Here is a 25,562-nt window from a genome sequence, read left to right on the forward strand (position 1 = left end):
TATTTCTCAGTGAACTTCGGCGACATTGATCATATCTATCTATCTATCTATCTATCTATCTATCTATCTATCTATCTATCTATCTATCTATCTATCTATCTATCTATCTATCTAGCCGCCTACGACTTCTTGCTCTCCTGGCCGTTTCGATAATGGTATCAATACTAAACTTGGTATGGCATAAAATGACTGTATGAACAACATATTTGACTAGCCAAAACATGAAAATCCTGACATGTATATCATGAATGTTATGATTTACATTTCATGGTCCTCCAGCTAGTGCGGTGGTTTCGTTCGCATGGCATGTTGCAAAACTGGCATAGTATGACGTGATTGCATGGTGAACACAAGTGACCGACCCTAACATGGAAATCATGACATGTGTGTCATATAACAACATGGCTACATGCCATGCGCATGATGCACTCACGGTCGTATCGCTAGCGTCACATATACCAAACTTGGTATATGTGATGCACGCAAAATACAAACGCGCGCAAAATAAACAAAGCACACTAGCACAGAAAACATGTGTCTAGCTGCCCACACACACGGTCACACAAAGCTGTGGGCGTGCACCAACAAACTACATGACAAAGCAACAAACGCTTATAAATCCTGCGGTGACACCAACGTCATTGCTCCATGCGGAAGCGATGATGTTCTGCCGCTCCCTGATGGTCCTTGGCCAAAATGATCAAATGCGAAGCATTTCTTAGCGAACTTCGGTGACTTTGAGCGTATCTATTTCTCTAACCGCCTAAGACTTTAGCTCTCCAGGCCGTTTCGATAATGGTATCGACAACGAAATTGATATGGCATAACATGACTATATGACATAATAAATAACTAGCCATAACAGGAAAGTCATGATATGTATGCCATGAATGTCGTGATATACTTTTCATGGTCTTGCTGCTCTTGCGATGATTTCGTTCACATGACTTGTTGCAAAAATGGTATGACATGACATGACTGCATGGCGAACACAAGCAACAAACCCTTACAAGAAAATCATAACATGATTGTCATGTAACAACATGATTACATGACACACTAATCATGCACTGGCGGCCGTTTCGCTAGCTTTGCAACTACTAAAATTGGTGTCACGGTACGTGTATGGATGACGAAGGTATGTGACTGGTGCAAACATGATCATCATTATATGGGTGTCATGTAACAACATGAATACATCCCACGCTCATGATCGTTGGTGGCCGCATTGTTAGCTTCACTTATACCAAAATTGGTATTACGAGGCGTGAATGGACGACTATAGGTAAATGACACGTCCAAACATGATAATCATGACATGCGTAGCATGTAACAACATAACTGCATGTCACACTTATGATGCCGTTTCTCTAGCTTCCCATATGCCAAAATTTTCATTACGTCACGTCAATGGATGACGAAGGTATGTGACTTATGCAAACATGACAATCACGAGATGAGTGTCAGGTAAGAACACTATTAAATGCCACTCTCAAAGCACTAATACTCTTCGACGTGACCCGGCGCACGTGCATACCAGCGTTCATTTCGTCGCGTCACGCTGGTGGTGCAACGCCGGGTGCCGATCTGCTTGCCAGCAGGCGCGCGCCACGGTGCGTTGCTTTGACACATGTGCGTATGAGCGTGCCCAGCGTCCGTCGTCACGAATATAGGCAGATGCAGTGCTGTCTTGGTAACGTCGTCGGCAAAAAATGTAGCATGTCGCATTTCGTGCCGGTGTCCGCCGTGCCGTCCCGACGGACGCTGGTCGCTCCGGTCGCGCTTGCCGATAGATTCTAGAGTGCTTGCGTTTCGTTAGCGTAGCGGCGCTGCGTCCAGCGTGTGCACGCGTCAACGTTACGTGGGAGTATATTGGGCCCTTCATGATGCGCCCGCTGCGTTTTATATAGCCTCACATGTACCAAACTTCGTATTATCAGACGTGAATGGAAGACGAAGGTATGTGACTAGTGCAAACATGATAATCATGAGATACGTGTCATGTAACAACATGGCTACAGGCCGCACTTATGACGCGCTCGTGACCGTTTCGCTAGCTCCAAATAAGCCAAATTTGCTGTTACGTGACATCAATGAATGAAGAAAGTATACGACTGGTACAAACATGATAATCGTGACAGGCGTTTCATGAAGAACATGACAATATACCACACCCATGATGCGCTCGCGGCTGTTTCGTTAGCTGCACATACGAAATTCGTGATCCCGTAAGGTGAATATACGACGAAGGCAAATGACACATTCAAACATGATAATCACGATATGTGTGCCATGTAAAGCAGAACTATACGCTACGCTTATAGAGTTCTCGCGACCGTTTCACTAGCTCCACATATATCAAATTCGCTATTACGTGACGTTAATAGACGATAAATGTAAATGACAGGTTGAAACATGATATTCATGATATGCTTGTCATGTAAAACATGACTACATGCTACTCTCATAGCTCACCCGCAGCCGTTTTTCTAGCTCAACATATATCAAATTTCTCAATACGTGAGGTAAAAAGAGGATGAAGCTAAATGGCACGGCCACACATGATAATCATGGCATGCGTGTCATGTAAAACTTGCTACGCTCATAGCAGGCTTACGGCCGTTTCGCTAGCTCCACATATACCAAATCTGGTATCGCTTGAAGTGATTAGATGACGAAAGTAAATGGTGTGTCCAAAACGTGATAATTGTGACATGCGTACGATGTAAAACATGAATACAGGCTAAGCTCATAGCATGCTCGCGGTCTTTTCGCTAGCTCCGCATATCCAGGCCCGTGATACTAAATTTGGTGTCACGTGACGTGAATATACGACGAAGGTAAACGACGCATTCGAACGTGATCACCATGCCATGTAAGTAATGTAAGGCATAAATTAAATACGCCTCGTAACGCTATGCTGATATTAAAGAGACATACCAACCTTTCTCGTTCGCGCTTCGCATATCACAGACTCCCACAGGGCATGGGTGCTGCCAATTTTTACTATTTGTCATACTACAAGTAACATCCTCTACTGTCGTACCATTTGCATTTTAAGTGTATATGCATTTCGCTATATTTATTTTATTTATTTATTTATTGTACCCTCAGGGCCAGAGGCATTGAAGAGGGGAGTGGGTTTACAAAAAAATGGATTCAGAAGGGGAGTAAAGGGGAGTTCAGGATTAAACGTTTACTGAATGTATCCGTTGTATCAATAACAGACCCTTTGTTATTCAAGACTGCAATTTCTCAGCAATGCTTGTAACTATACGCAGTTTCCATTATCTATCTTTGTCTTGTATGTGCTTGAATTCTTATACATTTTTTAGTTGACTTATGTTGCCTTCCTGATTTGCGCATGTGATACTTGTTTCTTTATTTTGTCTTTTTTTCTTGTGTGTTATATATGTTGTACCCACCCCCTCTGTAATGCCCTACGGGCCCTGAGGGTATTCTAATAAATAAATAAATAAATGATCAATTTAGCTGATAACAAAGTTAGGACACAAAAGCAGAACAAAAGAGATCTAGTGTACATATTTTAAATAATCTTAGTATACAATTCTAGCTACAAAACACATCAGAACACTCAAGAACATAAAAAAACGAAAAAGGCACACGCCATAAGTAACCTCAGTTTACAATGTTTGTTAGTGCAGCGCGAAACAGCTGATAATCAGTAATCGCAGCAGTCGCTCCAGGAAGCTGGTTCCAGTCTTTGCTGGTGCGTGGGACAAAATATTCTGAACACGTTCTTGTTTGGCATATCGGTATACCAACTTTGTGCGCATGATCGATGCGAGAGGACACGTAGGACGGTGAAAGAAAAAGATTAGCACGAAGGTGGGGGCTGTTATGGAAGATTTTATGAAAAAGGCACAGGCGAAAAAACTTACGACGAGAAGAAAGGGAAGTCAGCTGCAACGAGTTTTTCGTAGCTGTAACGCTTGCTGTTCGATCGTAATCGTGTAGGATAAACCGGGCAGAGTTATTTTGGACCAGTTCGAGGGCTTTAATCAGATAAACCATGCTTGGATCCCAAACTGAAGCAGCATATTCTAATTTACTTCTAACCAAGTTCTTATACATCAGTAGTTTTAGAGAGGCAGGTGAAGAAGAAAAATTGCGACGAAGATAGCCTAACATACGGTTTGCATTGTTAATAATGTTGCTTATGTGAACGGACCAGGTCAGGCAAGAAGTAATGTGCACACCTAAGTACCGGTAGGATGAAACACAATCGAGTAGAACATTATTAAGATGGTACGAGGCGGGAGTGGTTGAAGTTCGACATACGCGTAAAACTTTACACTTTTTAATATTAAGGTTCATTAGCCAAAGACTGCACCAGTTTGAAATAGCGTTAAGGTCGTTTTGTAAAATACTAACATCGCTTGTGTCGTTAATTTCACGAATTATCACACAATCGTCAGCGAACAGGTGTATCTATGATGAAACGCAATCAGTGAGGTCATTGATGTAAATTAAAAATAAGAGGGGGCCCAGGACTGAGCCTTGGGGTACGCCCGAATTAACAGAACATTCTGGGGAATTATATGAGTTGGCTGCAACAAACTGTGTACGGCCACACAAAAAGTGTTCCAGCCATTTGAACACATCACGATCAATGTTAAGTTTGCTAAGTTTCAGGAGCAGGAGATTATGGAACACTTTCTCAAAGGCTTTTGCAAAATCTAAAAAAATACAGTCCGCTTTGGAGCGACGGTCAAGAATGCGGTGAAGCTGGTGTGTAAAAGACAGTAATTGGGTTTCACGCGAAAATCCCTTTCGAAAACCATGTTGTGCATCCGTGAAAAATGAGTTGGATTCGAGATACGTTACGATGCTTGTGTATAAGACATGCTTCAAGACTTTACAAGGAATGCTCGTAAGGGATATAAGGCGGTAATTTAAAGGAGATTCTTTGCTACCCGATTTGTGAACGGCGACTACCTTACCGATTTTCCACTGGATGGGTAGGGACCCGCTGTCAATGGATTGTTGAAAAAGTTTGGTACGAAGAATTGAAGAATACGAGGCCGTACCTTGAAGAAATTTAGAAGTTATAAGATCGACACCAGGGCTTGAAGAGGGCTTAAGTGACTATTATTTTAGAAATTCCCCGAGTGTCAATAATAATTGGATTCATGAGTGGATAATCGTGCAGCTTTGGGGAAGGAAGAGATGTACTGGAAGAAACCACAAAATTACTACAAAAAAACCTGCTCAGAACAACCGGACACTCACTGTCGGGGATGGATTCGTCATTATGGTCCAGCAGTTTAATTGAATCTGTCGTGCTTGGATTAATTACACGCCAAAAGCTTTGGGGATTGTTTAGAAGCAGGCTAGGTAAGGTACTCTGGAAAAAGTTGGATTTTGCATTTTTGACAGCGGATACATAGGAATTGTTAGCTACTTTGTATGCAATTCACCGAGCGTTCGTGGGCAGCAGTTTCGCTTTACGGTAAAGGCGCTTCTCGCGGTTTGATAGACGTTTTAAGTAGGCATTGTACCATGGAGCTCTGGCATGCGAAGAGATTTTGCGAAGAGGGATGTATTTGTTGGTTAGCTCGTCGGCTTTTCGCAGGAATAAGTTCCAGTTAGCTTCAACTGTACGGTTGTCGAAATTGTCTGGAAAAATGTCAAGAAAAGTGGACAGTTCAATGTTATTAGCATCAAAATTTGCCTTCTTATAATCACGAATTTGCTTAGTTGTCTTACGTGTTTCTAGAGCTGGTACTGAGATGTCGAAAGAAAGGATTAAATGATCAGATAAACCGGGTAAATATGTCATGCACGAGACAGAGTCGGGGCGTGAGGTAAGTACGAGGTCTAGTACCGTTGCTGTGCTGTCTGTTATTCTCGTCGGCTGGGTAACTAGTTGAGCAAAGGTTCAGAAAGTCGCTAACTTGTGAGGAACTTGAATTAAACATGGGTGATTCGGAGGACCACATGATTTGAGGGAAATTAACGTCACCTCATAAGAAAATCGGGGTGTTTGGCAGGCGAGTTACTATGGTATTAAGAACATCGTGTAAGGAAGCAGTAAAAGTTGGCGGGGCGTTAAAGGGGCGATAACATGCCGCAAAAATGAATTTCTGGTGCGCCACCTCAACACACGATAATATAATTTCAATATCGGTTTCAACAGCAACCTGGTAAGAATCGTCTGCATTCAAAACAGCAAGCCTAACGCCACCGCCTTGGCGAAGGGTACGGTTATAACGGTAAATTGTGTAGCGGGACGCATCGTAAAAAATTTCCGTGTTACGAATGTTATTATTCAGCCAAGTTTCGGTTAACGCGATAAGATTAGGTCTGCACGTGTCTACGATAGAGTTAAAAGAGTCAAGTTTATTAAGCACACTCCTGACATTCGCAAGAAGTACAGATAAGCGTGACTGGGGCGGCAATCACCCACATCCCCTCGCGTCTTCCTATCGTGTCTCTAGGTTTGCTGTTTGCGTAGCGTCTAGGTCGTTGTTTTGTGATGCTTTGCGTTGATGCGTTTCAGGGTGGGAAAAGTTACTCGTTTCTGTTACAGTATCGGTTAAAGAGTCATATACGTAGCATTGTTGGTTGACATACAGTTTCGTGTAGCGCAATTTGTATTTCGGGGATCCAGGTAGACCCTTAGCGAATTCAGACAGTTTCTTTCGTGCCTCACGAGTCGCAGGCGAAAAGTCTTCGGATACCGAAATACCGAATACTTTAAGTTTAGCGCGCTCTGATAATACCTTATCTCGGGTTTTAAAGGAACAAAACTTCATTATAATGGGGCGGGGTTTGGATGCAGATAGCGTCCCTATACGGTAAGCTCTTTCGACCTCTGAGGGGGGTATTTCGACGCCAAGTGCGGAGTGTAACGCGGCAAGTGCTTTCTCCTCCGTATCGTTCCACGTTTCTTTCGAATCTGATATACCATGAATAACGACGTTATTTCGTCTGGAGCGATCCTCTAAGTCATCCAACCGCGTCTGTAACATCTCTTGTTGGGACGTCAGGTGGGCGGTGGAGCTCTTAATTGACACGATATTATCCTGGAGTGCATTTAGGGTTTTCGATTCATGCTCCAAGGTTTCAAGGCGGGTGAATATATCTGAGAGACTACTTTTTATAGTCTCCTGGTTATCTTTTATTGCTTTAACATCCGTGGTTAGATTGGTTTGGCTCTCAGTTAGATGAATTGTTCGTTCGTTGATACCTTTGAGTATTTCAAGTATGGCGGCACTATGTACAGGAGTTTATTCTTCACCTATGTCTGTGCTGGAACTGCGAAGAGTAGGGGGGCCAGGGTTAGTTTCTACGTCGCCTGAACAAAGCAACAGCAGACTCACTTCTAAGCATTCTTTCAAGATAATACACAGCTCACGTGGGCATGGGAGCACGACTAAGAAACGATTGTCACTTTTTTTAGCATTCAGTGGAGTATATGTACACACCTGTGGGGCGAAGAAGATCAACATGTTAGCCATGCTTTCGCAGTGGCTGCTCCCATGCCCACTGAAAGCGGGGAAGGATTTCCGGAGCCTTAAGTAGTCTTTGGGTCCAGGGGTCGCTGTGGAGTCGGTGCACTTGTGCGCAGAAGTGAAGGGCAATGACGATGCCTCGATGATTGCGCGCGCAGAATTGTCCGGGAAGGCTGGTACCGTATCGGCGTCGGCACCGAGAAACAGGCACGAGGCAGGGCAGGGTGTTGCAATCAGCAGAGAAGCTGACAAGGTCAAAACAACCTGTGGGGCGAAGAAGATCAACATGTTAGCCATGCTTTCGCCGTGGCTGCTCCCATGCCCACTGAAAGCGGGGAAGGATTTCCGGAGCCTTAAGTAGTCTTTGGGTCCAGGGGTCGCTGTGGAGTCGGTGCACTTGTGCGCAGAAGTGAAGGGCAATGACGATGCCTCGATGATTGCGCGCGCAGAATTGTCCGGGAAGGCTGGTACCGTATCGGCGTTGGCACCGAAAAACAGGCACGAGGCAGGGCAGGGTGTTGCAATCAGCAGAGAAGCTGACAAGGTCAAAACAACCTGTAGGGCGAAGAAGATCAACATGTTAGCCATGCTTTCGCCGTGGCTGCTCCCATGCCTACTGAAGAAGTACTGTTGTTATGTAGAAGTACTGTTCTCTACGGCATGTTCAAGAACTAACGAGAGGTGGCTCCATACAATTACGACGGGACGCTCAGCCCATGCCTTATGGAGCTTCGCTCATAAAATAATGGCATATCTCTCATACAGTGCGAATCAATTATATGCGAAGCACGAATTAGAAATGTTGATGTGTCACTTTAAAATCAGCACAATGTTACGAGGTGTACTAGAAGTGTTGAGTGGCGTGACCGCGCCTCGTCGCCTGATCCCTTCCGCGTCTTCAATTGGCAGCAGCGGGGGCAGCGAAAGCTTGTTCCTCACACGCCTGTGTTCGATTATTTCAGGTTTGCATTCATTTTTTTTCACGTACTAAACAAAGATTATTCTTTTTTGCTGCCTTTCTGCTGCCAAAGTGGTGATACATTTCTTGTGTGAAGTATTGCTGCAGTCATGAGTGAATTGACTAATTTGCGAGAAGAAATGAGAAAGTAGATGATTGAATTCAAATTGTCAATTGAAAGAGAGCTAAGAAAGGAAATAAGAGACCTGAAAAACAGTGTGAGCTTTTTGAACGACGAAGTTGAGAAAATAAAGAAAGAAAATGCGCATCTTGTGGGGGATAACAAGTCACTCAGAAGCGCTAATGAGCAGTTGAGAACCGAGTGCGAAGCTTTCAAGAAACAAATGTCTCAACAAGAGCAGAGGATAACTACATCTGAGCAATACTCCCGCAAATGCAACCTTCAGATTAAGGGAATACCCAAACTTGCTGAGGAAGATCTTGGAAATACCCTTCACAGGATCGGCGGACTGTTGAATGTGCCTATAACCAAAGATGATGTTGAAAAATGTCACCGTGTACCAGCAAAGAATGCCAGTTCAATACTGAACATAATAGTCCGATTCCGCAGCCGTTCAAAACGTGATTTGGTGCTGCAGAAAGCAAAAAAGACGCGAATTTCGACACAGGACCTCGGTCACGCCTCTAACACACCTGTGTTCATCAATGAACACTTATCACCAGTCCTAAAGCAGCTTCTTGGAGCGGCAATAGCTAAAAAGAAATCAGCGAACTGGAGGTTCGTGTGGACGAATGATGGGCGTATTCTCGCGCGAAAGGATGAAGCCTCACATGTATTGCACATTCGCGACGCAAGCGACATTGAAAAGATTGCCCAAAAATGCTATCCGGAATAGCGGTGCAGCTTCTGTTTTGTCATGGTGGTATCACCTTGTGACGTCAATTATATTGTAGGAAATTGGTGTAACGATAGTCTGTGCTGCCTTCATCTAAACATTCGTTCAGCACGGAACAAAGAAGATGATCTATCTATTTTTCTAGATACGTTTTCTTTTTCTTTCGACGAAATAATGATTACGGAAACTTGGTATACTTCAGACGACGAGATTTACAAGCGAGATGGTTATAATACTTTCTTTCTTAACCGAACAAAGAAAGAAGGCGGTGGCCTCATGGTTCTAGTGAAAAACTGCATAGACGCTAAAATAATACTACAATTTTCTTATGTCAGTGCTGACATTGAGTGCTTAACTTTGATTACACGTAATTAAATATATGTTGTCATGTACAGACCACCCGATTCATTTGTGAATACATTTATTAGTAGCCTCGAAGAATTATTAAATTATGAAAATGACAACAATTTAAAACTTATTCTTGGCGGTGACCTTAATGTCAACATATTGGAGTCGTCTGCTGTCGCAATTACATTTTTATCTACGGTCGAGTCGAGTGGCTACGATAAAGTAACGGAAACTCCCACACGTATCACACATACCTCAGAAACGTTAATCGATTCATTTATTACTAACGTAAACAAAGATAACGTAGAGAATGGTGTAATATGTTGTGACATCAGCGACCACTTTGCACTCTACTTTGTTACGGAGAGTGCAATCAAGAAGTCCCAAACAATGCCCGCTAGAACAGTTCAAAATATCACACCTCACACTTTAACAGCATTCAGCCCAAGCCTTTCCCAAACAGACTGTAGTGCGGTATACCACTCAGAAACTGCAGATTTAGCCTATGAAATTTTCTTGGTTATATTTAAAAAAGTCAATTTTAGACACCTTAAAGAAAAATTTCTACAGAAATTCCGTAGAAGTCGCAAACCATGGATCAATCGCGAGTGTTTAAGAATAATCGAAAAGAAATCAAAGTTATTCAGAAGGTTTTTGAAAACTAAGGGTGCGTCAGACTTAACCGCATTTAAAGAATACCCCAATAAGGCGAACGCCTTTATCAAGAAAGAAAAAAGAAATTACTTAAATCAACAATTCCATGCAGACAACTGCAAAGGAAGTGCAGAACTGTGGAGGAAACTTAACGCTTTGCTTCAAAGGACACCGATCTCTCCTGTGGTTACTGAAATAAATATATATGGTCGAGCGGTTACAGATTTAGAGCTCGCAGAAAGATTTAATCATTTTCTCACAAACGTTGCACAGCCGACGCAAACAGCGCAGACAGCTATAACTGACGCAATGACAATACAGACAAAGAACATCTTTTTTCGACCAACTGATGATCAAGAAATAGTTTCAATTTTTTCCACGGTAAAACAGAGCAGTGCTCGTGACATAGATGGTATTCAGATTTCCCCGATCAAATATGCAATCGATATCATAGCTCCCGTGCTCTCTCACATTTATAATTTGTCCCTATCAACAGGCTGTTTCCCAAAACAAATGCACACGTCCGTTGTCAGCGTGTTATATAAGGAAGGAGACAAGAATGATCTTACGAGCTATCAGCCACTTTCTATATTACCCATATTTTCAAAAGGCTTGGAGAAACTTATTTTTAAAAGACTCATGAATTTTTGTATGAAGTTTAACATAATATCTCAATCTCAACATGGTTTTAAGAAGGGCAAGTCGACGGAGACTGCTTTACTAGCTCATAAAGAAATAATCCTTAAATCGTTTGAGAGTAAAGAACTTTGCATTGGTGTTTTCATAGATTTTTCTAAGGCTTTCGACTGTCTGTGTCTTCATACTTTATTTGAAAAATTAGAAATATATGGTGTTCGCGGCATTCTATTTTCCCTCTTGAAATCTTCCTTCAAGTACCGCTCACAATGTGTAAAAATTAAGGATTCATTTTCTTCTCTCCAGGCAATAACCACAGGGGTTCCGCAAGGTAGCATTCTAGGACCGCTGCTTTTTAACCTATACATAAATGACATTATCAAGGTCAGTGACAAACCTAAATACATAATATACGTGGATGACACCAGCATTTACTTTACAGGTAACGACATGACTGCCATGACCACACTTATAAACACTACGTTAGAAAGCTTAAACACATGGAGCGAACAAAATTCATTACTCATTAATACAACAAAAACAAAAGCTGTAGTTTTTCATTCGTGGAGACAGATTTCCTTAGACAATAGATTACGTATAGGTAGCACGGCTGTTGAAATTGTAGGAACCGTTAAAACTTTACAAGTACTTTTTAATTGCACAATCTCGTGGGATCCTCAGATTAATAATCTAATTACCAACCTATCAAAATGTGTGGGCATACTTGCACGAATGCGTTATTTTCTTCCAGTTTCTGTTAAACTCACACTTTATAACAGCTTGTTTTTGTCGCATGTAAATTATTGTCTTTTGGCATGGGCAAGTACGACAGCAACCAACATAAGTAAAACATACAGACTACAAAAAAAGCGATCAGGTTTATAGCAAGTGTCGACTACTATGCACACACTGATGAACTGTTTCAGCGCTATAATATTGTCCCAATTCACAAACTTTACGAGTATTCCCTAGCAATAAGATATAAGCAATCTCTTTTTCATAACAATCGCGCCTTCTTAGATATTTTTGTACTGGAAACGCAGGCTATTCCGTCCCCTACTCGTCACTAACAACATTGGAACCTTCCTTTTTGTAGAACAAATTTTGGGTGACAAATGTTATGTTTTAGTGTTGCTTTGTTATTAAATAAATTACTGGAGGCAAAAATAATCCTTGAGAAATGCAGTGCACGTGACATTAGGGAAGTGCTTTTATCGTGAAAATCTAGAAAATGGTGGTCCAGGCATTCATGGAACTGTCTATATATATATATATATATATATATATATATATATATATATATATATATATATATATATATATATATATATATATATATATATACATACAGTTCCATGAATGCCTGGACCGCCAATATATATATATATATTGTAACGAGGAGAAATGAGACAAAGAGACAACGCCTTTGCTGCAGGCCGGCTGTTCTTTTTCTGCCTCCTCTTCGTCGTCTTCCTTCTCTTCCAGGTATGCGCCGAGCACGATCGCCGCTTTGTCATCATTACACTCGGCCACGCTGCAGCTGGTCTACTCCTGTAAGAAAAACACAAACCAATGTCACGTTTGCCGCCGTATGCAGTTCTTCATCCGCGACACATGCACCGCAAAGTTATTCCGTTTTCTCTTGTCTCTGCGCGTATCAGAAGCTGTGGATCGTACTCGCCAAGTGTTATCTCCCAAGCGCTCAGAAATAATGTAAGGGCCGTCGTACTTTGGGTGCAGTTTGTTTGAAGACGATGGCGCACCTCGCTGTAGCCACACCTCATCACCTACACTGTATTTCGGCGCGGGACGGTGGCGTCGGTCGTAGTATCGCTTTTGTGCCTGTTGAGCATGCACAATCCTCCTACGCGCCTCCACACGGATATCGCGACAAAGTGTCTGGCGTGCAGCGGAACGCCCTACTTTAACGGGAGTGTTCAAACCGAACGTAGCATTCAGTTGCGGGAGCTGACCATAGACAATCTCGTAGGGGCAAATTCCTGTGGAGCTGTGTGCCGCCGTGTTCACTGCGTACGCAGCTGCTTGGAGATGATCATCCCAGTCGGCCTCACCTCGTTTGTGATTCTTACAGTACGGTGCGAGTCTAGCCTGGATAGTCTGGTTCGACCTTTCGGTCAGTCCGTTCGCCTGTGGATGGTATGCCGACGCGAAGTGATGGTCCACTCCAGCTTGTTGTAGGTAAGTGCGGAGCTCGCGACTGCGAAAGGTGGTCGACCGGTCTGAGATCAACTTGTTAGGAAGACCGTGTCGCCATTCGAAGCGATCTTTCAGGAATCGGATGACATGGCTAGCAGCAAGCGAAGGCACGGCCGCGACCTCTACGAACTTGGACAAGTAGTCCACAGCGAGTATAATGTAACGATTGCCCGCTGTCGTCATTGGAAGAGGCCCGATGTGATCTATGCCCAACGTGTGGAAAATTGTCTCTGGAGGCTTGATCGGCGTAAGAAGTCCATGTCGAGCTCCAGGACGTCGTTTGTGTTGCTGACAAATCTCGCAACTGGCAACGTATGAACGCACGCTTTTATCCATTTTCGGCCACCAAAAACGTTCTTGTGCCTTGCGTAAGGTGGCTCTGTAGCCAACATGGCCTCCCTCGGGAGTGTCATGGATGGCGCGTAGTACGCTCGATCTTAAGGTGTCAGGAATGACCAGGAGATGACACTCGGTGCTTTTATCGGCCCAGTGACGCCGATACAGCGTTCCATTACGTAAGACAAACTTGGCATTGCGTCCCGCATCGCCAATGGAGTCTATAACGGATGCGAGTCTTCCATCGGCTTGCTGAGCCTTGGTCACGTCCTGTTGCGAAAACAGGATCCAGGTTTCTCGATTTCGTGTGGAGAATTCCTCGATCGGATTTCGCGATAAAGCGTCCGCAAGCTGATTTTGTGCTCCAGCACGGTGACGGATGTCGTACGTATAGTCTTGGAGCCGAACAATCCATCGGGCAAACTTGTGCTTGAGGTGCTGCTTCTGGAACATCCACGCAATCGCGGAGTTGTCTGTTACTACCGTGAAGTGTCGGCCAAACAAGTAGTGGCGGAACTTTTCATCCACACTCCATACTACAGCCAAACACTCCAGTTCATTCGAATGATAATGCCGTTCTGCGTCCGATAGTTTACGACTGGCGTAGCAGATGACGTGCCCACGCCCACTCGAGTCACGTTGAAGTAAAACCGCCCCCAGGCCAATCTGACTCGCATCAGTATGGACTTCTGTCATCCAATCTTCATTAAAGTGGCAGAGCACCGGGCTATGTGTAAGCTGGTGTTTGAGGGTTTGGAAGGCGTTATCCTGCAAAGGACCCCACTGAAATTGGGCGTTTTTCTTCAGTAAGTCCGTGAGTGGAGCAGCAGTTGACGCAAAGCTCGGTACAAACTTGCGCAAGTATGACGCCATTCCTAGGAATACCTGGAGCTGTTTTATAGATGTTGGTGCAGGGTATTTGGCAACGGCGTCTATGCGTTCAGGCAAGGGTCGTACGCCATTATGAGATATCTGATAACCAAGATAAGATATTGTCGTCAACCCAAACTGGCACTTCTCGCGGTTAAGTCGAAAGCCGGTGTTGTGTAGCCTCTGCAGAACCGTGTCGAGATTTTGTAGATGTTGTTTTTCTGTTTCCCCGATGACTAGAACGTCATCGAGGTACACGACGCAGGCACGGTCTATCAGTGTGCCTAACACTGTGTTCATGGCACGCTGAAAGGTGCTTGGAGCAGTTCGCAGACCGAACGGCATCCGATTAAACTCGTACAAGCCAGATGGTGTTCGGAAGGCCGTCTTAAACTTATCTTCTTCAGCCACGTTGATCTGCCAATACCCTGCTTTTAAATCTAGCGACGAAAAGAACCTCGCTTTTCGTACGGCGTCAATAGCGTCGTCAATGCGTGGCAGCGGGTACGAGTCTGGTATGGTGTGCTTGTTCAGCTCTCGGTAGTCAACACAGAATCGGAGATTGCCGTCCTTTTTACGGACTAGGACAACAGGTGCTGCCCACGGGCTAGAAGATGGCCTGATTATGCTTGCGGCAAGCATTTCTTGCACCTGCTGGTCAATTAATATCCGCTCTCGTTCGGCATATCTACGTAACGGTATGGACACCGGCGGATGATTGTCGGTAGTAATATGGTGCACTAGCACGCTAGTTCCGGGAAGCTGAGTAGTAGTATCAGCGAAGAGCGATGCGTGCCTCTCGAGTATTGCGGGAAGTGTAAGTGGCGTCGTCAGCTCACCTTGGGATTGCGCCGGAGGCACACTTGGAGCCACAGGATGGAGGTTGACGGTACTTCCTTCCACCGTGAGGCGCACTTCCCCGGAGAGCAGGTAGTCGGCCCCTAAAACCATGTCTGTGGGCAGGTCGTCGAAGACGGGCACCGAGGACAAAAACTTGCTGCCGGCCTCGGTGTTGAGTTGCAGGTTTAGGGCACCGACCGGTAGTACGTCGCCACCGAGACCCCGCAGTGGTGGCTCAGTCCAAGGCTGGAGAGGTTCGGAGGCGTGGCGGCGAAGCAACGCCGTACGTTGAGCTCCGGTATCAACGAGAGCTGTCAGTTCTCCGATGCCGTCGACGCGGACCTTGAGGGTTGGAAGTGGGCGTGATTGATATTGCATCGCTTGAGGTTGACTTTGTGGGCAGCTTTTATACCCATGCCCGATGCGGCCACACGTATAGCATCCGCGTCTCGGTGAAGCTGACTCCTTTGGGCCAACTGCAGCCGCCCGGCGATGAGACGTGTCCTGCAACTCCATTGCCTGGCGTACGAAAGTGGAGATGTGGACTGGGTGGTTGTAGGCGGACAAGACGGCTGCGTGCGTCGAGTCATGGATCCCGTCGATGATGTACTGCCTGGCTGCGGAGGAGGTCCACTGTATATCGCAAGCTTGTAAAAGGTCCAGCTTGTCGTAGATGTAAGTCGCGACGTCCTCGGTTGCACCTTGCCGGCGTGACCGCATGGTCATGAAACGGTCGTCGTAAGCGCTCGGAAGCGGCGCAAACGCGGATATCAGGGCCGCGCTCCATGTTTGCCATGTAGCGTATGTACTGCCTTGGAAACGATGCCACGCTTGGGCAGATCCTCGCAAACGTCCTTCAGCGACCGACTTCTTAATCGTGTCGCTCCACGAGTATTTAAGGGCAACCGAGTTTATCACGCTTACCCAGTTGGTAGGGTCATCCTTGAATCCCTGAAAATATGGAATTTCGTTCTCGTTGAACGATCCAAAAGAGGCGCAGCCAAACCCGGATGTCTTGAGCTCTTGGGCGAACAGAGAGAAGCCTCGAGAAATGGCCTCGCTGCAGTCATGATGCGGTGCCGCCGTGGAGGCTTGGACGCCGTCCGTGATCGGTGGGGAGTTCGAGAGCACTCGTCCACTTCGAAGTGTAGTGGACGCAGGGATATCGGGGTCAGTAGTTCGCGACTGCGCCATTGTAACGAGGAGAAATGAGACAAAGAGACAACGCCTTTGCTGCAGGCCGGCTGTTCTTTTTCTGCCTCCTCTTCGTCGTCTTCCTTCTCTTCCAGGTATGCGCCGAGCACGATCGCCGCTTTGTCATCATTACAATATATATATATATATATATATATATATATATATATATATGTGTGTGTGTGTGTGTGTGTGTTTGTGTGTGTGTGTGTGTGTGTGTGCAATTTCTATGCATACCAATGTTGTCATATATGTAATATTTTGTATTCTGTCATATTTTGCATTGTACTTCGGAATTTGTGCCGAAAGAACATAGCACTGCACATAGCATTACTGTACGTGCATCTTCCGACTTGTACTGCGCCAAACATCTCATGGCCTATGTTCATTGCCTATATGTTCATGGCCTATGTTTCTTTACCCTTGTCCACGTTGCTTGCCATGTATTAGGGAGGCTCGAGTTCTCCTCAAGTGACAAAACGTCACTTTTCTCCCGAGCCTGCCCTCATCCTTGGGATGAAATAAAATTGAATTGAATTGAATTGAAGTAAATGATGCTGTACGTGACTTCCGTGCCAAGATTATCATATTTGGATGTGTCGTTTACCTTCGCCTTGTATTCACGTCACGTGATACCAAATTTAATATATATGGAGCTAGCGAAACGGCCGCGAGCATGCTAGGAGTGTGGTATATTGTCGTGTTCTTACACGACACGCTTGTCAGGATTATCATGTTTGCACCAGTCATATAGTTCGTCATTCATGGATGTCACGTAACACCAAAATTGGTATATGTGGAGCTAGTAAAACGGCCGCGAGCACATCATAGAGGGCCCAATATACTCTAATATAGCGTTGGTGCGCACGCACGCTAAACACAGCGACGCTACATTAGCAAAGCACGAGCTCTCTTTAGTCAGAGCCAAGCGCGACCAGCGTCCGTCAGCGCGGTCCGACGGGAACCGGCACGAAATGCAACATGCTGCATTTCGCGGCGATGCGTTACCCAGACAACAATGCGTCTCCTTTTTTTCGTGGCGGAGAGACGCCGAACGCGCTAAAACGTGCATGCGTCAAAGCAATGCAGCGCGGCACGCCTGCAAGTACATGGCAGGACAGGCGCCTAGCGTGGCAACGCCGGAGTGACGCGACGAATTTACCGCCCGTGAGCACGTGCACCGCGTCGCGTCAAAGTTTATTGGCGCCTTGACTGTGGCGTGTAGTAATGTTCTCACATGACACGCATCTCATGATTATCATGTTTGAACCAATCACATACCTTAGTCATCCATTCAGATGTGGAAATTAAGATGTTTGTGAGCCCGAGAACGCAGCCATGTTTATCGATGGTTGACCTAAAATGAGGAGTGATAGGATATCTAACAGAATATACGAAGATCTGTGCATGCAATTCGAAACTGTCATCCGCTTTCCTGGCTTTGATTGTGCAGTTGTCGGTTCAAAGCTGCTTCCACTGATTTGTTTTTTTTTTTTTTACGGCAAGGGTCTGGGCAAATAGACGTTCTCACTTGGACGTGAGGTGATTATTGACGTACACTGGTTTAGGGCCTGTGCTTTGAGTAAATCCAATATATGCGGTAGACAGCCGCGCCTTTCTTGCCTTCTTGGCGAATTGAACCTTCTTATTTCTCGACCAAATCGTGCAATAATGTTGCTCCCATTCTCTGAAGGCATTCGATGTGCAGTTTGAATGTCCGTATCAGCAATTGGACAACATAACTTCTCCCGGGTAACTTGGACAACTGTCAGGCAGTTCTCGCCCTTTGTCCCAAGAATTCCTTACAGCTCAACATTATTGAGTTGCCAGTATTGTTCAAGATCACACATATGTTTACTGAGTTTCTTATTCTCATCTCTCAAGACCTTGTTTTCCTGGGTTAGTACCTCATTGTCAATCTATACATGTTCGTAGAGCTTATTGAACATCACAAGGCTTGTTTTCATCTCTGCAACCTTCTGCCGAAGAGCCTGTAGTTCCGTTTCTGATTCTGCGCAAGTCGGCATTCTCAGGATAAGCAATGAAGTCAGATACTCAAAATACAGAGCACACATTAAATTAATCTATGTCAAAGGCAGCAGTGGAAGCGGAGAAAAAATGCAAAACAGAAAGAAGTATCAGCACGCAACGAACCTGGATGGAGGGTCATTGCTTGCACACAATCGCAACCACTGCTACCAAAATGACGAGCAATGGCGAACGATGGCGTATTTGCAGGGTTTTCCTTTTGGTAGATGGCGAACGTAGTGGCTGAAGCTCAGTGACGCAGTTGCACGTGCCGAGGATACTCGGGGTCGGCTTCGTGTAAGGTGGATTGTGTTCTGGATGCACGTGTTTGCCATCTTAGAGTTAGAGCTAGTGCTTTATTAAGTTTTGGGTGGTGGGAAGGCGCGTCCCCGGTAATGTGCACTGATCTTGTGGTATGTGAGTGTTTTGTCTTGGCAGCAGAGATTTTCGTACCACCCACCCTTAGTGTGGTCGTTGTCCGCGGCACGGCGTGCGAGTTCACGCGCCAGCTAGGTGGTTGCCCTCTTCGTGGGAATTGCAGTGATCAAGTACCAGTATGTCCCATGTGGGCTGGAAACCAAGATATGTGCTTGTGAGCTTTCTCTCCTTCAATAAGTGTGGCGGCTGCATTTCCGATGGAGGCGGAAATGTTGTAGGCCCGTGTACTCAGATTTGGGTGCACGTTAAAGAACCCAAGGTGGTCCAAATCTCCAGAGCCCTCCACTACGGCGTCTCTAATAATCATGTGGTGGGTTCGGGACGTTAAACCTCACAAATCCATCAAATCAATCAATCTCCTTCAATAAGGGTTCTTTGTTCTCGTACTCTTATTGCATTGACGGTGAGTTTTTCAGTGCCTCTAGCTACTAGACCAGCCGAGAACATTCAACGTCATCGTCTTGGAGTCGGTGTTTATTGTGGAATGGGCTCAGCCTTTCCGCAAGGCTAGCGCGTTCGCCATTTTCTCTGCTTCGTGGACATGGCTCGTTTTGACGGTTGCTACGTTTATGAGGTTTCCGATTAAAAATTTCGAAGCGTGATCACATGTCTCCCACAGGACATAATTAATCTGAGCCCACAACCACCTTTCTATTCACTAGAAAAAAATTGGCCCCATATCTGCATGTTACACTGCAAATGTCATCGAGAGACGATAGCCTTGCATCTGGAGAGAGTGAACAAAACGTTCATTTGAAGTTCTGTGCAAGCAAATCAATGAATGGTATTCTGGAGGCGCTGCGTTAGAGTGCTTTTAGCGTGCAGCGGAGGCGAACGAGCGCATCAAGTCACGTCACATGTGAGACATGAGCGCCATCTGGCAGTTATCCTAGAAAACGGAGCGCGTGGTGTGCGCGCTCATCTCTGAGGTGATAAGATGTAGAACTCAAGGCGATAGGTAGGTGCCACCACCGTGTCATCTTAGAAAAGCGTTAGAAACACTTGCCTTTTCGTGCAAGCAGTGCATGGTCAGCGTAGCTTGATAAACGCTATGGTCCTTAGAATTATGTATTTCTAATCTAGTAAAAATACCCACACATAATATTGACGTGTTGTTATGGTGCTTCGGGCATACGCAATATTTGCTTTTTATTGACAATCGCACAAGTATGAACGCTGAACCTTGAGCAATATTGGTGGGCGCTGCGGATGGGGCCGGCTGTTTGGAGTATCGTTTGGCCACTTCGATGCCATTTGAAGTAGCGTTATGACAGACAAACAGACAAATTTACATGCAGACGCACCAATATCTTAGCGTCGAAGGTCCCCAAGAAAGACTATCGTCTTTGCAAACGTGTCATGGGGAGATTAATTTGGCGAGCAACGTTTCTGGCAGCATAGAGGCTCGTTTTTTTTCAACTTCTAATTTCGTTACTTCCATTTTTTCTGGTATATCAAAAAATTATAAGGTACAGCACCATCCCTTCAAAGTAAAATTATTACTTTTGTTCTCTCAATTTGAGCTTCTCATTCGGCTCTTGTTGCCCAACTTCGAGCGTAGGTGAGTGCAAGGGCAATCGAAAGAGGTGTCTATCCTTCTTGTGTCTTTAATGCGACGCTGCACTTATTCATGAGCATGGTCGGGAAAGCCTGCCAATCGGTAGTAGGGGTTCCTGAGATTACGTAAAAAAAATAATATAGCGCAGCAGGCGGCCTAGAATATACAGTGAATTCTGAAGTTCAGCTGAAAATCTCTCCCACATCTCTCGACAATCGAAGTCCAGATAAGCGTGCCATGAACTCATTGTCTACGGTCATTCTATTATTAGATAATCGTGAGCTGCATAGCTGCTAAGGCCGCCACGCACCCGCGCGCGCTTTCCATCTCACTGAAAATAAGCCACGCTTTTGAAGAATAGGAGGGCCCAACGTCATACCATGCTAACGAACAGTCGTAGCTTATGGTCCCTTTTCTATGTCCTCTCTACGTAGCTATTAGTGCACTTTCGTGTATGAAATAGACGAGAAAGCGCTTAATGTATTTCACAGACCTCGGATACTCCAATAGAGATAGACGGTTTTTACAAATGTTTCTGGCAGTCGATTTCTGAAGCAATCAACTACTTTAATGAGCCCATTTCTCTATTACATGAAAAAGTGTGGCGGGGCTTGGTAAATGTATCAGGGCCCTCACATACGTGGCATGGTGCTCAACAGAAATCTTAGGCTGGGTGTAGGCTCCTAGACTATCTATGGTAAATTCATTGTGACAATCGGAAAAACTAGTGAAAAAATGTACGTTATCTTTGGTGGTGGCCACTGCTTATAATGTCATCATTCTTGCAAACTGTGGGAACCTTCTGTAAGGCTCGTGTTTTGTTAGACTTTTGTAGAAGTAGACGCACATGTTCCGCTGAGGTCTTGCCTCGGTATATTTTTGCCTGCTAAAATTGATCGTGAATGAATTGCGTGAAATTCGTATGCGCTTATGTTCTACCGTTGCCTTGTGCGTTATTGCTCGTTTTTGTATTGTTTTTCAACATTCCTTTTCGACACCAGCGCTTAGGCCCGATTTTCCCCTTTCAACCACGTACATTATTAATGCAGTATATTTGGTACTTTGGACATGATTAAGGCGAACTATCAGAAATATGAACTAAGAATATTATCTTCATATAAACGAGATGTCAGTGCGAGGGGCCCTAAATAGTACTAATTTGGTCTACAATGCCAAACCTGGCTCTCGCTCTCTCAGTAACTAAATAACACCGCATTCATCTTTTCACCTCAGGTCGCCATTCTCGCTCGAGGCGTGGTGCAGTGCATGGGCTCTCCGACGTTCCTCAGTGAGTCATACGCGGTGCCCTACCGATGTCGCCTCATCCGGGAAAATACTGAGTGCCGTTCTGCGCTCATAGAAGCCCAGCTCCGGGAATGCCTGCCGAATTCCAAGCTTATATCAAAGGTGTCTATCGTTCAGCGCAGAATCGTTGGTATGACAAGTATAGTTTGATCGTCCTTGGAAAAAAGGAGCAGTCGTTGCACCATAGCTAATACACTTTGATGTAACGCATAACCTAATGATACTTTTTATCTACACAGTAACTCCATTCGTAAACAAATTACGGATTTAGTGCAACAACTTTTTATTGCTTGAACATAGTGCACATCAAGCAAATTGATTAAGATTCGGTAACTGCCACCTCTGTCCACACTCTATACATTTGAATAACAGGAAAAAGTATTTAGTTCAATGCAGTCAGGTAATACTCAATATTATAACGTGTCAATGTTTCAAAATAAAATTCTTTGTTATACAGAAGTCAACCATGGTAGTGAAGTATTGTTCCTGACGATAAATATGCTTGTGCCAAACCATCTACTCTACACTGCGCAACTGGCACACAGTAATTATTTGTCAAAGTGAAAGTTAACATCAATATTTTATCTTATTATGCTATAAAAAGAATCATTACACAAGAGGGAGCGTAACAGTAGATATTTAAAAAATAAAATCACTAGAATTATTATGAAATGGTTCATCAAGCAGTATTATTCAGTGAAATCGGTTCTTCCTACTTTCGCTTAATGCAACTGTGTTTCGAAATAAGGAGCATGAAATAAAATATTTCAATATCAGCATGAAGACTACAGATAATTGTTCTTGAGCGTGTGAATACTTTGAGCTTGATGCTGTGCGGTTTATATATCTGCAGTTGTCGCATGACATGCGAGTTCGAAATTGTTTCCAGTGTTGTCTTATATACGTATCTCCTTGGAACTTGTCGTCGCTTGAAGTGAAAGTACTAACACTTTCGTTCTTGTTCTTGAACTAATGCATCAAAAAATGTCTGTGAGACGTACCAATAGCCAACTTTGTTACAATGAAGTATGTTTACACATAATAGAGCTTTGGGTTCTTATGCGATATGGTAAATCAACTATCATGTCGGGAGCAAGGTCTCGCACGGAGAGGAAGTAGAGAACAGATGAGACCGTAAGGGTGTAAGGGTCAGCTATTGGTCCAGTTGAAACGAATTCAGTGTGCAAGGTGAATTTCCAGACCATGTGATTCTAATCAAATCACATAAACAAAAATTACCTTTAGTCCAGCCCATGTCTGGTTGAGATGTTATCGCAATTCTCTCCTCCGATATTGCACAAAGTTCACCAAATTCGCCCCTTACTGAGATAGCAATGTGAAAATTCTCCTCCAGGCTGCCAACGAGCTCCTGTTTTCGCTGGGAACGAGAAAGTTGTACCACTTCGGCCACACTTTCCGTGCACTCAATGAGTCGGCAGAGTCCCTGTACATCCGGGACATCGGGTTTCCGTACTTGAGCCTTGAGGACGTGCTGGTAAGTGTTTTGGTGCGAAGGCGGATAACTAAACTATATCACTCTTGTGGCGCATGCTTTCTATGGTGTATCTTGCTTGGTTGCAATAAACTTCTGATCAGAGTCACCACATATGTAAAACTTTATTTAAAAATGGGGTTGCCCTCACTGAACGTGTGGACGTTTTGAACGACATTTTCCTTCATCGCCATGGATGTCAACGTATACTGACCGTATGAAATACGACCTTATTTAGGGCTAGCTATTCTGCTAATTCACGGACCGTGAATACATGTTGCCTTTACCCATGAAGACCTACTTTTTATGTGCTCTGCAATATATTCTTTTTTTACGTGAATTCTCCACCTAAAATATTTCTTACGGTGCTGGTTCTTGGGAATAAAAAGGGGAACTTAGAAAACCAATGTGGTGTCGGACCGAGCACTCATCAGAACAAAGTTATACGCAATCCAGAACTCTGAAAGCAGCTGAAACAAATCCCGAGCCGATGTTCTTGCATGATGGCTGTAGCATAACCAAACACGAACCGAAAATAAAGGTGTCGGTGATCCTCCCGTAATAATTACGAATCTAACCGTTCTAGGTAAAAGTACATACGCTGCTGCTAACTACCGGTAGCGCATCATCTCCGTGATCGCTATCGACTAACGTTTTCCTTCTTTGTGGGTAAATTTACGAGTATGCAGTACCTTTATTAGTAACAAATATTCCTTCGCAGTCTCTGTTATGAAATATCATGCAGTTGGGCCTTTTCATGATGAGAAATGAGTCCACGTGTGCAAGCGCATGCTATTCATTTAAGAAAGCATTTTATTATAAGCACGTAAAACGCTAACTAGTATTATTGCGAAAGTTTTGACCATAAACACTAAAGGTATTTGAATATTCAGGTAAGTTTAGCTTACGTGAACGCGGTAGCATCAAAGAGGTCGTTTCGAAGAAACGTTGGCGTCGACGGCGGTGTCAGCGTGTGCTCCGTTGGAGGTGAGCGAAAAGTAATCTTGAGCGTCACGGAGAAATTGAGAAAGATACAAATACAATAAATAATACATATTTCTGGGTGTACTTGAGAACCAACCCCACGCCGTTTGCATTGACAAGCATATTTTCTACCGTAGAATCTCGAATCTGATTGAAAATACAGTCAAAATATTTTCCTCCGCTTGCAAATGCAGTGAAAACAACATTCATGCTTCACAGACACATCGACACATGGGTCCTGAATAATCACGATACAACTTCTGATATCGCAATAACGTTGTCAAGATTTCCATCAGGTGTCAGACGAAGGGGTTACCGTAATGACTTCGTGGCTTAAATTCAGCCACCCTTTACAAAAGGCACAAGTGTTACTTCGCGTATTCCCTTAACACCAAGTAGTGGGTGCACGGCTAATTCGAAAAGATTCCATGCACATATTAGCTCGCCGTTTAAAGCATGCTACCCATTTTCGCAAAATTCTTCTATATGCAAAAGTATTCACTGACACAAACCACTTTCAATTTTATCTATTACATTGAAATCATTTGCAATTTAAGCTCCTTGACTAACATTAAACAATACGATGTTGGGGTAAGTAGTTGAACTACGCACGAAGGACAGGCTATTGCTATGGCGTTGAGCTCTCGAAGAGACCCTACAAAGCTTTTTTCAAGTAGCTATGGAATGAACTCATAGAAAGAACCTATTGCCTCATGAATTCATTACCGCCACAACTTTTTGAGAATCCGTGCCGTATGGTTGGAGTTACAAATATTTGTCGCACACTGAAATTGCATTCTCTCGTACCGTTGGCAGCACCGGAAGCAGGGCAGGGAGAGAGAGCACGGGCAAAAAAAATACGTAACACGCTCCTCGAGACCTTGAGCACATTTTTCAAGACGATAGTCTTTCTTGGGGACCTTCGACGGAAAAATATTGGTCTGTCTGTCTGTCTGTCTGTCTGTCTGTCTGTCTGTCTGTCTGTCTATCTGTCTGTCTGTCTGTCTGTCTGTCTGTCTGTCTGTCTGTCTGTCTGTCTGTCTGTACATTTGCCTGTTTGTCCGCCCTAACGATACCTCAAACGGCCCAAACGGCCAACCCCATTCGCAGCGCCCACCAATATTGCTCAAGGTTTAGCGTTTATAGTTGTGCGATTGTCAATTAAAAAGCAATTATTGCGCATATCTGAGGCGCCATAACAACACTTCGAAGTTTTGTATGTCTGCCTTTATACCAGAAGAGGCACACACAAGTAACTCTAAGGAACGTAGCGTTTTAGCGCGCTGCGCTGACAGTGCAACGCGATGCTCAAAAAGTTGTTTCCAACGCTTTGCTATGACGTCACGGTGGGGGCACCTGCCTGTCGCTT

The 25,562-nt window shown here is 44.4% G+C and overlaps 2 protein-coding genes across 2 annotated transcripts in view; one reads left to right on the top strand and one right to left on the bottom strand.

The window, feature by feature from the left end:
- Positions 1 to 25,562, top strand: part of LOC119172954 (phospholipid-transporting ATPase ABCA3-like) — a 170,740-nt gene that overhangs the window by 131,812 nt on the left and 13,366 nt on the right. Inside the window, exons 9-10 of the mRNA XM_075893211.1 lie at positions 21,646 to 21,819; positions 23,072 to 23,212. Coding sequence (XP_075749326.1) covers positions 21,646 to 21,819; positions 23,072 to 23,212 — 315 coding nt within the window. The remainder of the gene's footprint in view (positions 1 to 21,645; positions 21,820 to 23,071; positions 23,213 to 25,562) is intronic.
- Positions 12,392 to 16,457, bottom strand: LOC142814690 (uncharacterized). The gene is made up of 2 exons (XM_075893862.1): positions 15,194 to 16,457; positions 12,392 to 12,482 (listed from the first exon to the last, which is right to left on the bottom strand). The coding sequence occupies exons 1-2, from the start codon at positions 16,386 to 16,388 to the stop codon at positions 12,451 to 12,453; spliced, it is 1,227 nt and encodes a 408-aa protein (XP_075749977.1). The 5' UTR covers positions 16,389 to 16,457; the 3' UTR covers positions 12,392 to 12,450.

Source organism: Rhipicephalus microplus, chromosome 4, assembly GCF_043290135.1.
Source record: "Rhipicephalus microplus isolate Deutch F79 chromosome 4, USDA_Rmic, whole genome shotgun sequence".
NCBI classification, from domain to species: Eukaryota; Metazoa; Arthropoda; class Arachnida; order Ixodida; family Ixodidae; genus Rhipicephalus; species Rhipicephalus microplus.

What these genes read in the sequence shown, in the direction of transcription:
- LOC142814690 (XM_075893862.1), bottom strand. Translation starts at nt 16,388, where the DNA reads ATGGCGCAGTCGCGAACTACTGACCCCGATATCCCTGCGTCCACTACA. An exon ending in GCCTCCGGCGCAATCCCAAG is followed by an intron (nt 12,483 to 15,193) that starts GTGAGCTGACGA and finishes TTTTTCTTACAG; the next exon opens with GAGTAGACCAGCTGCAGCGT.